The sequence below is a fragment of the Blennius ocellaris genome, assembly GCF_963422515.1.
Source record: "Blennius ocellaris genome assembly, chromosome: 2".
In the NCBI taxonomy this organism is placed as follows: Eukaryota; Metazoa; Chordata; class Actinopteri; order Blenniiformes; family Blenniidae; genus Blennius; species Blennius ocellaris.
This window is the reverse complement of record NC_137651.1, coordinates 21,626,318-21,640,080: the sequence shown is the minus strand read 5'-3', so window position 1 is coordinate 21,640,080 and position 13,763 is coordinate 21,626,318. Positions and strand designations below refer to the sequence as shown.

General features: G+C 39.7%; 1 protein-coding gene across 1 annotated transcript in view; it reads left to right on the top strand.

Annotated features, from left to right (window-relative positions):
* LOC308138142 (chloride channel protein 2-like) overlaps positions 1-13,763 on the top strand; it is a gene marked incomplete at both ends in the record, with an annotated part of 138,964 nt that overhangs the window by 89,231 nt on the left and 35,970 nt on the right. The window contains 2 exons of the mRNA XM_080507129.1: positions 10,476-10,545; positions 11,993-12,103. Of these exons, the coding sequence (XP_080363255.1) occupies positions 10,476-10,545; positions 11,993-12,103 (181 nt within the window). The remainder of the gene's footprint in view (positions 1-10,475; positions 10,546-11,992; positions 12,104-13,763) is intronic.

Sequence of the window (13,763 nt, the reverse complement as noted above, 5' to 3'; positions counted from 1 at the left end):
TTGGTTCCACCTCTGAACCTTCGAGGAAGCTTCAATATGCTCAAAACTCTGCTGCCCGTCTCCTCACCTAAACCTATTGTAATGACTACATCCTCACCCCCATCCTCCTGGACCTCCAAAGACCCTTCATCCCCTACTGCATCCAATATAAACTTCTTCTTTTTTACATTCACTGTACCTTCAAAGCCTCAAGGAAAAACCATAACCTAAAGTTTGATGATTTTCATCACTGAGCCTTGCTTGCGTACCTACAAAAACATGTGTGGTTCAGTTCACAGGTTTAGGTTCTCACAATGTAGTTAAAACACACAGCTTGTATTTTGATAAGTTTGAAAGACTTTACTTTAATTTCACCGTAAAGCCAATCAAATATTTTAACCCTCATTGGAAATTATGTTTGTACACACACACACACACACACACACACACACACACACACACACACACACACACACACACACACACACACACACACACACACACACACACACACACACACACACACACACACACACACACACACACACACACACACACACTATTCAAAGTGAGGCTGTAATGACTCTGTATAATTACAGCCTTTGGTTTTTCCGGGTTCTCAGCCTGGTGGTTTTCAAAGACAAGGCTGCTCTCTCTCTCTCTCTCTCCCTTCCTCTCCTGCTTCATAACATCTCTTTTTCAGCAGCCATCTTTTCATCTTCCTCATTTCCAGCAAATCCCCTTCAGCGTAGAGTCTCGACCCAGCTGCTGAACTATCGAAGAGGGATAAGATGCGAGCGGGGCGTCTCGAGAAACCGGGCGAGTTGGCAAAGTTATTTTTACTGAAACACGCAGAATTAAAAGGAGTGAAATGTTGTCCTTTGGTAAGTTTGGGTAAAAGTTGTGGGTCGCTCTGCAGCACGCACACACGGACACGCACAACCCTGCAAACTGCCTTGGCGTTGGACTTAAATGCTATTTTTGGTGGTGTGCAATTAAGCACATCAACGGCTTTATGAAATCAGGTGTATGTGTGTGTGTGTTTGCGGATGCGTGTCCTCCAGCCACCTGATTGAGCCTTGTGTTATCTGCATGTATGTGTGTGTGTGTGTGTGTGTGTGTGTGTGTGTTGGATGTTGTGAGTGCGTCAAAGTGACAGGGAGCTGGCGGGACTGTAATTGGAGTGGGAATAGGAGAAGGGCCCCCGAGGGTCCCCTGAGGGCCCCGGGTGATAGACTGTCCTCTGAATGTGACACATACACACACACACACACACAAGCACAGCGGCCTCCCAGATGACTGACAAATTAAATAGAGTATATATATGTCCTGGATACTGCGTCATAACTGCTACCCCTGGCATGAGTACCGTTCACTTCCTTTCTGCTTCACTTCTTGGTTCCTGTTTTTCCCCCCTCTTAAAAAATAAGGTGCAACGAATGATGACAGAAGGTGGCAGAGGTTTCTTGGGAAGTTTATATATTTATTTGGAAATCCAGTTTTTTACTGGAAGCATGAGAGAGAGAAAAAGTGCCTGGACTTCGCTCAAACTCTCCAGTAGTAAAACTATAGTACTTTATAAAGTTGGAACGCAATTACATTGGTGAAGAATTTGTTTTGTAGAATAATTTATTTTATTAATTTTAATCTTGAATCAAGAGATTGGTCAGGTCTTGGCCACATAACTCAATTTCTGTTTAATAATTCACAGAGCAGTTAACCAAAATAAGAAAACAACTATATACCACAAAGTGATCAGCCATGCCATTGTGATAGGGTGTATGATTCAGAGGTGTGTGAAGTGTTAATCTCTTCAGCTCAGAGCTTCAGATCTCTTCAGGGTTTTATTAGGCTGAATGTTGATGTGTTAACAGGAAAATGGAAAGGAATAAAGATTTGAGCAAGTTTGACGAGGGTCAAACTCACTGATGGCTGGAAAATTGGTTGAAATAATTGGTTTAAATATTCACAATTTACTTGGTGGTTTGGCGGGCCAGATTTGAGTCTCTTGCGGACTGGTTTCGGCCCCTTATGTTTGACACCTTTAATTTAGAGAATATTAAGAAGGTAAGGTGATTCAGCTTAAAAAAAAATAAAAAATTCTCCAGATTAGTTGTACAGAGCTTAGACTTATAATAAAGACTCCTAAAATGTCTGCCCCAGTGTGAGTGATAAATCAAACAATAAAGGTATTTCTTTATATTTTGTAGGGGAAAAAAACACCATATGAAAGACGATCACTCCCCAGAGCCATGATGAGGCTCGTTTGAGGTAAAGTGCATGTTAAGTCGTGGCTTCTCCCGTGTAATCAGTAGAATATTGATTAATTATATGATGCTGGTGGACCAATTGCACATTTTCTTGTTTTCTGTTATATACTCGCCTGAGCTAAAGCTGCAGCTTTAACTCTGCTTACCGCTCAATTTCTCAAGGTGCCATTAGCAGCGGCTCTCTGCTAATGTGCAGTTCATGTCATTGCATATTAAAATTACAAAATCAACTGCAAAACTCTGGAGAAACTGGTGTTGTTTCCTTCACCTGTAGACGATATACAGAAATCTCATAATGCCGGTGTTGCAGTGTACTTCTTTTTCAGGAAGATTTAATTCGGTTCTTGTTCTCTGCATATGAAACACTGCGGATAAGCCCCTGGGAATAAAGCACTGGTTAAGATCTAAGATTGAACAGAGGAAAGTCCTTTTCTGCTCATTTTACATTTTCAATGAATAAACCGGTGTTTAAGGAGTGGATGATTTGCCAGTCTCTCGTCGAGATTGTCCTATGAGATGTGTGTGGCTATAGAACGGGAACAATTGTAGTTGATTTGATTGTACAAGACACCAAAAAACCCCTTTGAGTGACTGTAATTTACCACTCTTATGAGCTGAACAATCTGCTAATATTCTTGCATCTACTGCCAATCCAACCATTATTCTGAAGTTCAAAAACAAATTGTCCAGCTTTCGCTTGATTGTCAGGTCCTTGCAAATGTATAAAATTACTGTCATATTGTTGCTTGATTGAACAGCATCATAAGTAGTTATACGTTTTTTTCCGAACGATTTTAGTCAGTTGTATCGTCGCATTGCAAAGTTTTTGACCGTATAAATCAGACTTTAATGGATTTAAAACAACCTACCAGAATTGGACATTCTACTATCACTTGCAATGAAAAAGCTGTAAGCCACTTCAGCTGGAATCAAACAATGAACAAAACAAAGTTAGGCCAGAATATAGACGAGGAATCATTGTCCTAATTTTCTGTCTGCTCGTACATGTGCCTCGTTACAGACGTGTGGACGGATTTTTTTTTTTTTTTCTTCCGAGAATGCCGGGTACAAAAAAGATCGTTTTGGCTCATGTAGATGGAGCCCCAGTCTTGTGAACAGGTTTTGTGTTTTTTGAGGGTCAACTGGTTGGCTCGGCCTTCTCCTTTGAATGCGAAGCGCTCAACCTCTTTGCATCTACAGTGTTCTTCAAGTGCCAGTTTTTTTAGTGTTCAGAGCACTTAAGTTCAGGTTATTAACATGCCATTGTTTTCAAAACATTGCTGTGTAAATGCAGAACTTTTTTGAATTTGAAATGAACTTATGCGTGCTAATGCTAATTTAAATTGTTTTCATGATTACTCCTGTTTCTGTTTACATGGGCATTGTTTTCAAATGCCAAAATGTGAAAGGGTGCCTTTAGCTGAATAAGTTGGCTCTCATTGGACCTCAGTTCTCCTATTAATGAAGTTCTATAAATATCTGGTCACAGTCTTTAGGAAAAGCTTCTTGTTTGTGTGACTTGTGTTACTCATTTCTGATGCTTACATTTCTGCATTGCCAAATTTCCACAAAATCATCTGTAAGCATTTTTGTTGCACAAACACATGAGTAATCAGACCCAATAATGAAACGGGAGTAAAATACATTAACTAATTACCTCTTCTTCAAAAATAGCATCACCCTGCAGCACCTAATAACTTATAAGTCTCATTACAGCCGCCGTCAAAAGTCATGTGCTTCATTAAGAATTCTCTAATTAGATTTTCATGCAGGAGGATTCACAAGAAGAGTATATTTTTGCTTACTTCTCTCCTTCAAATCACTTTAAGAAGCACTACCAACATTTAAGACCAGCAGTCCGATCAATTCCCAATTTGATTCTGTTGCCTTGGTGCTTCTCCATCAAACCGGTTTATCGAAAGCCTCACTTCAGTGCGAGGTCAGAGAACCTCATAAAATTTGATTGCCGTGCACCACCTTTGTGAGGGGTACACTTAGTAGATTACATTCAATTAGATTAGATGAAAAATTAATGACCCCCTCCGGGCGACAAGTCGCTGCTTCTGCAAAGAAGCAGACAAAGCAATAGATAACGGGACATAAATAGCAACAGAACAAATAAAGGGCAAAGAAATGTGTTCGGAAATGGTAATATGTCTCCTCGAAAGCAATAAGCTCCCAATTATACAGTCGCACTATGTCAATTTGGAAGGCTCCTAAAGAATTAAACACGAAGGCCATTCATAGGGTTTTAACTGCCCCGGGCTGTGGCTCCAGGCAGGACAAGGGTTGTAACCTTGTAAAACGACACGCCTCTTAAATTGTACATTGGAACAGGCAAGGGGATTGAGATGACGTGATGCTGATGTAGCTTCTGGTTATTTTAATCCAGCACGTCATGACATAGGTGATGGAAAAACCCCTTCAAATCAGATATGAAGCTGTAGAGCTGTTGTTTCTCTGAGTTGGCTTTGCATTAGCATCATACAAATGTTATTTATCTGCTGAATAAAACTTATTTGTTGGAGGACGAGCTTAGCTTATACATTTTGAAAGAACCCAGTCCTCCCGATCGTTACATGAAACCTCTTCAACTGTAAGTAATGAAACCATTGGTCTGTATTTACAACCCAAATCAACAAGACAAAACTCTTTCTATGACGGAATTCACCATGTTCTCAAGCACCAACAATGAAAGATCTCATTGTATATTTAAAATCTCGTTCCAAGTGTTGCTTAAGTTCAACGAGTTGCATACTTTTCTGTACCAAAAGTTTGTTAGGCAAAACAGAACCAGGGATTGATATCCCATATACTGCTTGTTACCTGCGTATCTCCATGCTGTTAGCATATGTAAACCAACTTCTAAACGGCAGTTGTCATTTCTCACTACAAATAATTCCTGTTACAAATGGTGAACGGACAAAACAGGCCTGCAAAACTGTTTGTGACCCACCAGTTGAGAGTCACTGCCGTGGACCCCGTTTACACCACAATGATTTCAAGTGATGACAGAAAACTCAGATTGTGTTTTGAGGGTCCTTTTACACAGCGACGGTACTCGGAGTCGCTGAGAACGCAACTTTTTAAAAATGACTCCCAAAGTGGGACTTTTTAAAAATGTGCATATTCCGTCTCCATGTAAACGGAGCAAAGTGAAAGATTTCTGCTACTTCGTAAATAGTTCCTCTGCACATGTATGAGTTGATGGACAATAACAGTGTCATTACTTCCAGTCCATACCATCCTGGGATATTTATAGTAGAGAGTCACCTGTAATAGCAATTCAAATCGGTTGTCTGTCTACATGAATGTCCGTATACTCGCCATTGTTGTAATGTTTCTAATATAAAATTTTCTCTCTGTGTGGTTTCATGACAAAAGCAACCACAGCATGAACTGGTGGCCTGTCATTCCAACAATATTGTTTTCAGCGTGTCTTCCATTGCCATGTATACCCCACTGTTTTCTTAACACATTAGACTTGTTGTCTTATGTGTCACTACAATTAGGTCAAAGTAATCACTCCACTTCTTTTTTTTTTTTTTTTTTGAAAAAGAACAAATGAGTGCTGCAAGATGAAAAAGTATTTTGTGTACTTCTGGATTTCAAGGCTGCGCATGTAATGTTTACAAATAGACTCAGTTTTCATTTTTATAAAAAAAAAAAAAAAAAGGAGTGATTTCTTCCGGGCCAAACCATATTTGTGCCTGACCCTTATGCAATAAATGGTTATATATGTATATTACATATCTATTTATAGACGATGAATGAAGACTTCCTGGAATGCCGCAAGCAGCAGTGTCAAGGTGACAGTGTCTCAGCTTCATTTTGATGTGGACTGTTGTATAGTGCATGGAAGTGAATGAAATTGTGTAACGGACAGGCTTTTGTTGGTCATCTCATGAATTGGAAGGTTGAATGTGCTCTCTTATATGAATTCCCAGATACAGACCAGGAGTTTAGTAATGACTAAACATGTAGGCATCGTCGTAGTAGTGAGACACGCAACGATTCCAAGGGACGTCAATGGGAAAGAAGAGAATGATTGATTGCAACATTTAAAGCGTGATTCACAGCAGTTTGAGAAAAGGCAATGCCCACAAGAGGAGGCCCAAGCTACACTGTAAGTTTGTAGAGTTTGAGTGATCTTGTGTCATTGTATACAGTTAAAGTAGTATCTGACATCTTGATTTATAGTACTTTTATTTTTCCTCACCATTTTTCGAAAATTGAAGTGGCTTCACGTGCAGCTTCATCATATAAATGTGACTTATCTGTGATTGCCTCAACGAAAATTCGGTCACATTTTGATTTAACTTCTACAGGTTGACTAACTTCTCTTATTTTTGCCACATTTTGCTCCTAAATGTCAAACCTTTAACCATAACTTGCAGTAAAATCCTTCCCTCACCACTGAGTACTTCTCCACAGCTCATAGTCCTGTATAGTGATTCACAGCCGGAAGGGGCTGTGTCATTAGCCCACCTCTGTAGCAACCACAGGCCACCTTAAGGGGCGACTGTAACTTTGCCCTCATCAGCACAGTTTCCATGGTTAAAGCTCGTCTCCTGTGGAGAGAGAGAGAGAGAGAGCGAGAGAGAGAGAGCTTCAGACTGTATGTTCCCATTCATTTTCTTTCACTGCCTGAAATATGGAGCTCCCTGGATTATATGTGAAGGTGAAAATAAATCAAAGTCGATGTATTTGGTCAACTCTGAGCAAATATCTTATGTTTCCCACAAGTGATATAATAAATGATTCCCTCGTATCCTTATGAGCAATATTGTATCACAGGAAAACAGCACAAAAAAGAAAATAATAGAAATTGTGATATGTTGGTTTTCTTGAAAAGAATTTGGAACTTTGGGGCATACTTGCAGTTTCCTCTCACATGGGTTAATGCCTTTGTGGGATCAAGATGAAAGTCGAGTTTAGTGGATTCCACTCATGAGCAAGACTATAAGCCGATTAACACAACAGTTCTGCCATCATTTGAACTGTGACTGTAAGCAGTGAGGAGAAGACATGATATAACCCCACCTGTGGGCTCTCTCCACTCGCATCTGTTGAATAATTATTCCTGCTGATGACCGATCAAATCTATTTACCTGCAAACAGGCCAAAAACATCAAATTAATGTATTTTTACATGCAAGTCAAGCAGCATGACAAATTGTCGGGCAATCTACGCTTTTGCCGTTTTCTAAATATTGACGCTATTCCCAGGGATAACTTCCTTTTCTATTTTTTGGTCACGTCTTAGCTCTCATGATTGAACTCACACAACCTGTTTTACCATCACCGAATGCAGCACCTCCGAAGCTGAGGCGTTTCCTGCGTTCTGTAATGGGATATTCGTTGAGTTCAATCTGCAGAGTCAGTGAGCCAACAATATGAAAGTAAGTTATTTTAACAATATCAACAGCTGATCTCAAAGTTCCAATCGAGGATTTTAAAGTAATAGGTTTGGTTAGTCTCTGTAACCGATGCATCTAAAACCTTATTTTGCCTGCAAAGCATCTTTACATTTATCATATTTTTTTAAACAGTTAAATGTTTTCAGCTTATTGTTTATTGAATTTTTAGCCAATGTCTTCCACTCCTTGTCCAAATGTAGGACATATGTTTGGATCTTTTATATACAGTACTTTCCAGGGAATAGATCACACCCTATTGTTTAAAATGCATCTCAAATGTATGGTTTTACAGTGATGCTATAGCATTTGTTGTCATACTTTGACATTATGTGGTCCCAGGTGGTATCTACTAGTATATTTAAATTTTCAAGTCACTTCTTAATACAAGTCACATAACCAGTGTGTGACTCATAGTGCAGAAAAGTTCAGAAAATATGGTATTTCTATTTTTTTTAATAGATTTTTTTCATTTATATGTCACAAAATATAAGTCACAAAAAGTCAAAAATGCATCATGAGGAGTAAAGAAAACCTAGAAGTTGCACTAGTGCATAATATAAGCTGTTTATTCTTCTACTGCATCGTTGATAATCGTCAATCACCTACTGTGGATTTGTTCCTCGGCTCTCTCCATTATGCTTTTAGCCCACGGTTACCCTTCTTTTTCTTCATCACGTTAACGGTTTCTCTGCTTCTCACACACTCTTTGTGCGCTCCAATGATGAGAAACCCTGAACTCTTGTTCGACGTCTTTGTTCGCCATCTCTGCAGTCGTCTTGTCTTTTTTAATGTCCGCGTGTGTGCAGATCCTGCTACTGTACAACAAATCTATCTCAGGGTATTAATAAAGCCACCTTGACCTTGAAATGCCACTTTCTGCTTTTAACTTTTACCCCTGCTGTTGGGGTCTTTACTTTATGTTACACTTGGGTCGACTCACTAAATAACGGCTCCCTGTACATTTCAGGGTGTTTCTTTCTTCTTTGGCCTCTATTCAGGAGAAAATGCACCCAGTTAACCACTCGCACGCTTCTGCAGAGCTCCAGCCAGAGTTCATGGACTCAATTAATGTCAACCCTATTTTGTTAGTTCCCAAATCCTGTAAAAAGAAAAAAAAAAACCCAACTAATGACTCTAATGAAGGTGAGGTGGAGGAAAAAACCATCAGAGGAAGAGGAGTGTAGAGAATTGTTCTTACTCCTATTTATTGTAAAAAAAAAAAAAAAAAAATCTTTTTTTTTTTTTTGCGTATTCAACAGGTTGCATATCTGGCTTCTGATTCTCTTCACCAATTGGGTGTTAGCTGTGCGTTCGGAGGTGTGTGCGAACACCTCCGCACATTATGTGTGTTTGTGCAGAAGTGTGAAGCCGGCGGCAGCAGAGGGTTACAGAAGGAGATCCGTTACGTCACCATGGCAACCGGCCTTAATTACAGCCAACTACAGACAAAGCAGAGGGTGAGAGAGAGAAGGAGAAAGAGAGAGCGATAGAGAAACGCAATGATCAGAGTAATTAAAAAGTATATTTGAAACCGTGAGTTTATTACAGCGTTTGTGTAACGTCTTCGGCTTTGTGTGTTCACACTGCATCCAAGGCTGCGCCCACCTTTATTAAGAAAAATAACCAGTCAAAATCAAACCGTGTATATCTATTTGATGTGTTTAATCTCATTCAGCTAAACTTTCTCAAAAAAAAGTCATCCAATCCATCCAGTACATCCAACGAATCATTGGCTTTTCAGCTGCTGAATGATACTCTTTGGTCTTTTCTTTTAAATGACTTGGATATTAAAAAATGGTGAATACATTACAACCTTTCAGGTGAAAAGGCATAATTTTTGCCATTTGTATGGACAGAAGACCCGGTTGGGTTGGATTCTTCATTAGAAAACTACCAAGTCCCAGGAGAATAATGAGTGGTGTTTTTCAAAAGTTCCATCTTGGGAGCCATTTTCAAAACGTTTGTTGTTTTTCAGTTGTTCCAACCACCGCGCTCACGTAAAACGGATGCTAAAATGCAACAGAAGTTCAAACTTCAGTGTCAGTCCACATGAATGTCCGCCTACTCAGCATTGTTAATGTTTATAAAGTATTGTCTGCATGCATGTGTGTGTGGTTTTATTACCTAATCAACTAAAAGCCTATAGGAAAACTACATTGTTTGTGGCATTTCTGCTGTATATTGTTTTCAAAACCTCTATAACCTATAAACTGGGCCAAAGATGGCTCTTTATTGTTTAATTTACATCTGATCAAACTTACTGGTTGTGTTGAGCCGGAATTTTATTTTAATGAGGTGTCTACTATGAGTCCAGATAAGTAAGCACGGATGTTATTTCTGATCATTGCCATTTTAACTCTGTGCCTGGTGTCAGAGCTCCACTTTATTCCTTATATGTATTCTCACCATTATTTTAATATCTGTTGGATTTCTCTCGTCCAACGTGGTTGTACCACACACCTGACTATAATACTCGCACAGTGTCAGCGCTGACATTTCCTTCTTTTTTTTGTTCCGTTTTCCCTAATTGGCTTGCCGGGCAAGGTGTCGGCCAATCGGTTGAGAGTGCTCATTAGCCGGAGGTTGGTTTTTTTTTTTTTCTCCGGGGTCTTTGTCAAATGAAGAGTGAAAGTGACAGCTCAATCTAACCTGAGCAATAAGCCTTGCATGGCCACCGCCGCGGCGTTGGTAGCAGATTCAGGTTATCGTCTGAGAGCATGTGGGATGGCTCTCAGAAGCTAATTGAAATGCCACCCTGTTCTTTTATCTTGCTGTCTTTCTTCATCTGCTTCTTTCTTCTGTTCTAGTTCTGGATGTCTGCCCTGGCCACCACCATCCCGGTGCCCTGCGGAGCCTTCATGCCAGTATTTGTCATCGGTAAGGAACAAATAGCCTTTGTTTGTGTGTATTTGTGTGTGTGTGTATCAGAGCAGCAAGGCAAGAAATGTCTGCCAGAGAGAAAATAGATTCTTACACTGCCCGCTTGAGGAAAAAGACAAAAAAAAAAACCCAAAAACGTATTTTATAAGACTTGAAGCCAGATTCAATGGGATTACATTGGGATCATAATACCTGAACGGAATCTCTGAAGAGTCGAGGAGCATCTGAAAAACGATGTGCAAAAAGCTGAAAACAAAACATTCCTCAATCTATCCAAATCTAGTATACGGTCCTCTGCCGTCCCTGATAAGAAATGTTTGTTAAGGTGAGAGAAGCAAAATATGCCAATATTTTATCCACCATTGCAACGAATGGGGACTCATGACGATTTCCATCCAGTGGAAAATGAGGCCAATCTGGAATAGCCAGCTTATAATTTGAGATCTTCTCTCTCGTGACATGTACAAGTCTTCTGCTGAATCATTTGGATTCAGAAAATGTTGGATTTGTGTCCAGTTTAGCAACCACTAATGAAACCCTGGGTCACAACCGAAAAAATCCCGTTTTTCTTGGTTAGTACATTATCAAATATCAGATACGGGTTACATATGGCCAAAAATGCTGAATTTGATTCACTTTTAACTGCAATATGAATGTTGCCGCGGAATTGATCAGAACAGACAAGTCCAACTTTGTAGTATGGAATTCCCATAAGTACCCAACACTACTTCCTGGGCTCGACCGACTGACTGTATTTCACGTGCACGCTTGATTAAAGTCAGAATCGGCACATATTCAGCAAAATACATATTTTTTTCAATGATTATGGGGATAACTTTTCCAGTATGTAATAACTCACGGTGGCTTTGGCTCGGTTTGTAGAGTAGTCGTATCTGAATTTGAGGTTGCAGGTTTGATCCCCCATCTCTCCATGTGTTAAAGTGTAATTGAGCAAGACATTAGAACCCAGATTGCTCCCAGTAGATGGAATATGCAACTTGCATGGTAAAATCATTCAAAAAAATCATTTAGAAGCAAATCCTATATAAGTTATTTGCTATATAAAGTCCTATTGTTTCTTTTTGTGCACATGTTTATATGGAAATGTGCCACATTCAATTATTATAGATTGACGTTTATGTATGATTGGTCAGCAATAGCAGTTCTAATTGCATCACTTAGCACTGTGTAGCGTGTATCACCACCTACTGGCCCACCATCAAATGTTTTAGTAGCTAAGGATTTATTTTGTGAACCAAAGCTGAACATGTCATTTCGTGGTCACGGTGTCACTTTCAAGCCATGTTAGCCTACATGTCGTCAAAACGGTCACACTGAAGCCTGTAAAAAGTATTTAGTATTCACTTTTAAAAAAAGTTACACATTTCCTGCTCCCAGCCATTTAAAAATGTTTTCTTGGGTGGTGTTTGTGCGTGTATTTCAGGGGCAGCTTTTGGTCGTCTGGTCGGAGAAAGCATGGCAGCCTGGTTCCCAGATGGCATTAATACAGATGGCACCATTTACCCCATTGTACCGGGAGGCTACGCCGTCGTGGGTAAGCTGAAGACATGTTTCTGTTCAGCCACTGACTGATCATTCTCCTGATTGCTCAGGTGTTTCCAATCGCTATGTGCCATTCGATGTGAAACATTTTCAGGTTTCTGTGCGTTTTACTCTGTTCTTACAAGAGCGAATGAGTCAAATTGAGTATTCTCCACAGTCTCCTAAGAGTTCATGTTAATACTTCCTATGAACGGATTAATTGAGGAAATCTGACTCTTCACACTGTAGACGGGAAGAAATTTCCAGAGCATGAGAAAAGCCTTCACCACAGTTCAGACATCCGCTGACAAAACCGGCTACTTTCACAGCTCATGGTGCCGTTGTTATGTGCTGTTGTCCTCCGAAGAAGTCTGGAAATTGAAAGTGCCAGTTGTTGTGTAATCAGTAACTCCTGCTGAGACAGGGACATTGTGTTGTTGCCTCATGAAACAAAAAACTTTTCACATGCACACAGATTCATGTTCCTTATGTAATCATCTTTAAACTGATCATTAAATACGACCTGGAATGTTGTATCAGTCAGTTTTTCACTCACTGCACTGCTGCATTTTATATCCACCACTCATGTATTTTCCATTTTCCTACACGGCCTCTTTCTCTTGTCGCTAATCAGATCAAATCGAGGGCCTGTCTTCTTTACTCAATCTGGAATCAGGAATCTCTCCAACTCCAGTTTCAAAACTTCTCAAACATATAAATCATAATAATGCTACAGCCAAATCAGCGACTTTGACCGTGTTGTAAAAACCTATGAATCAGGATGATGAAACACTAACTACTTATATAATGCAAATGTGTCTGGAAAGTTTCCACTTCATCCAATCCTGCAGTACGTGTTAAAGACGTATCTTCTTCAGCACACCTGATTGTAATCTGCGGTTTGTTATCAGGCTTTCTGAAGAGATGGGTGATGACACATCCACTAGATTCAGGTATTGTGGAGCAACAGTACATTGAAATAACGCTGCACTGACCCTGCGGGACCAGGATCTCGTACTTCTGTTGTACACGTTCAGGGTAGAGTGTGATTTCCATGTGAGGCATGCAGTCCTCTGCGAAAATAGATGGTGCGAAGAGGCGTCGGGGGTCCTCTCACCAACAAAATTACATAACTGGCACTGTTCGGTTTTTCGCAGGCTAACGATCACAGTAATAACAGTTTCACTTTATTTGCAGATGGTTGTTTTTTAGTTTTTTTTTTTCCTCCAAATTTTTCTCTGAAAAGTTGTTAGATTTATTCCGACCCAATAGAGCTTGAGTAAAAGTCGTTGCATATGCAAGGGCTTCTAAAGTGTCCAAGGAACACACAAAATGGTATTACAGAAAGGGAAAAAAAATGCTCGCAAAACAGTTTCCTCATGTTTTGAACAAATTGGAGGTGGGGAAACTATTCAGCCTGGGTGCAACAATCAAGCACAAGCAGAAGACACTTTCAGACCAGCATATAGCTGGCGCTGAGAATTTCAGTGTTTTTCTTCTTTTTTTTTACCCCTATAGGATGTTGCGTGGTTGTTAATATACAAAGTGCATAAATGGATCACTTTATGCAAACAATAAAGTAAAAAAAAGTATTCGGTGGTATCCTGATATACAGGTTTTTGTCACTTAGAGCAAAAAAAAATTGCCTCAAATGACATACGTATATATATATA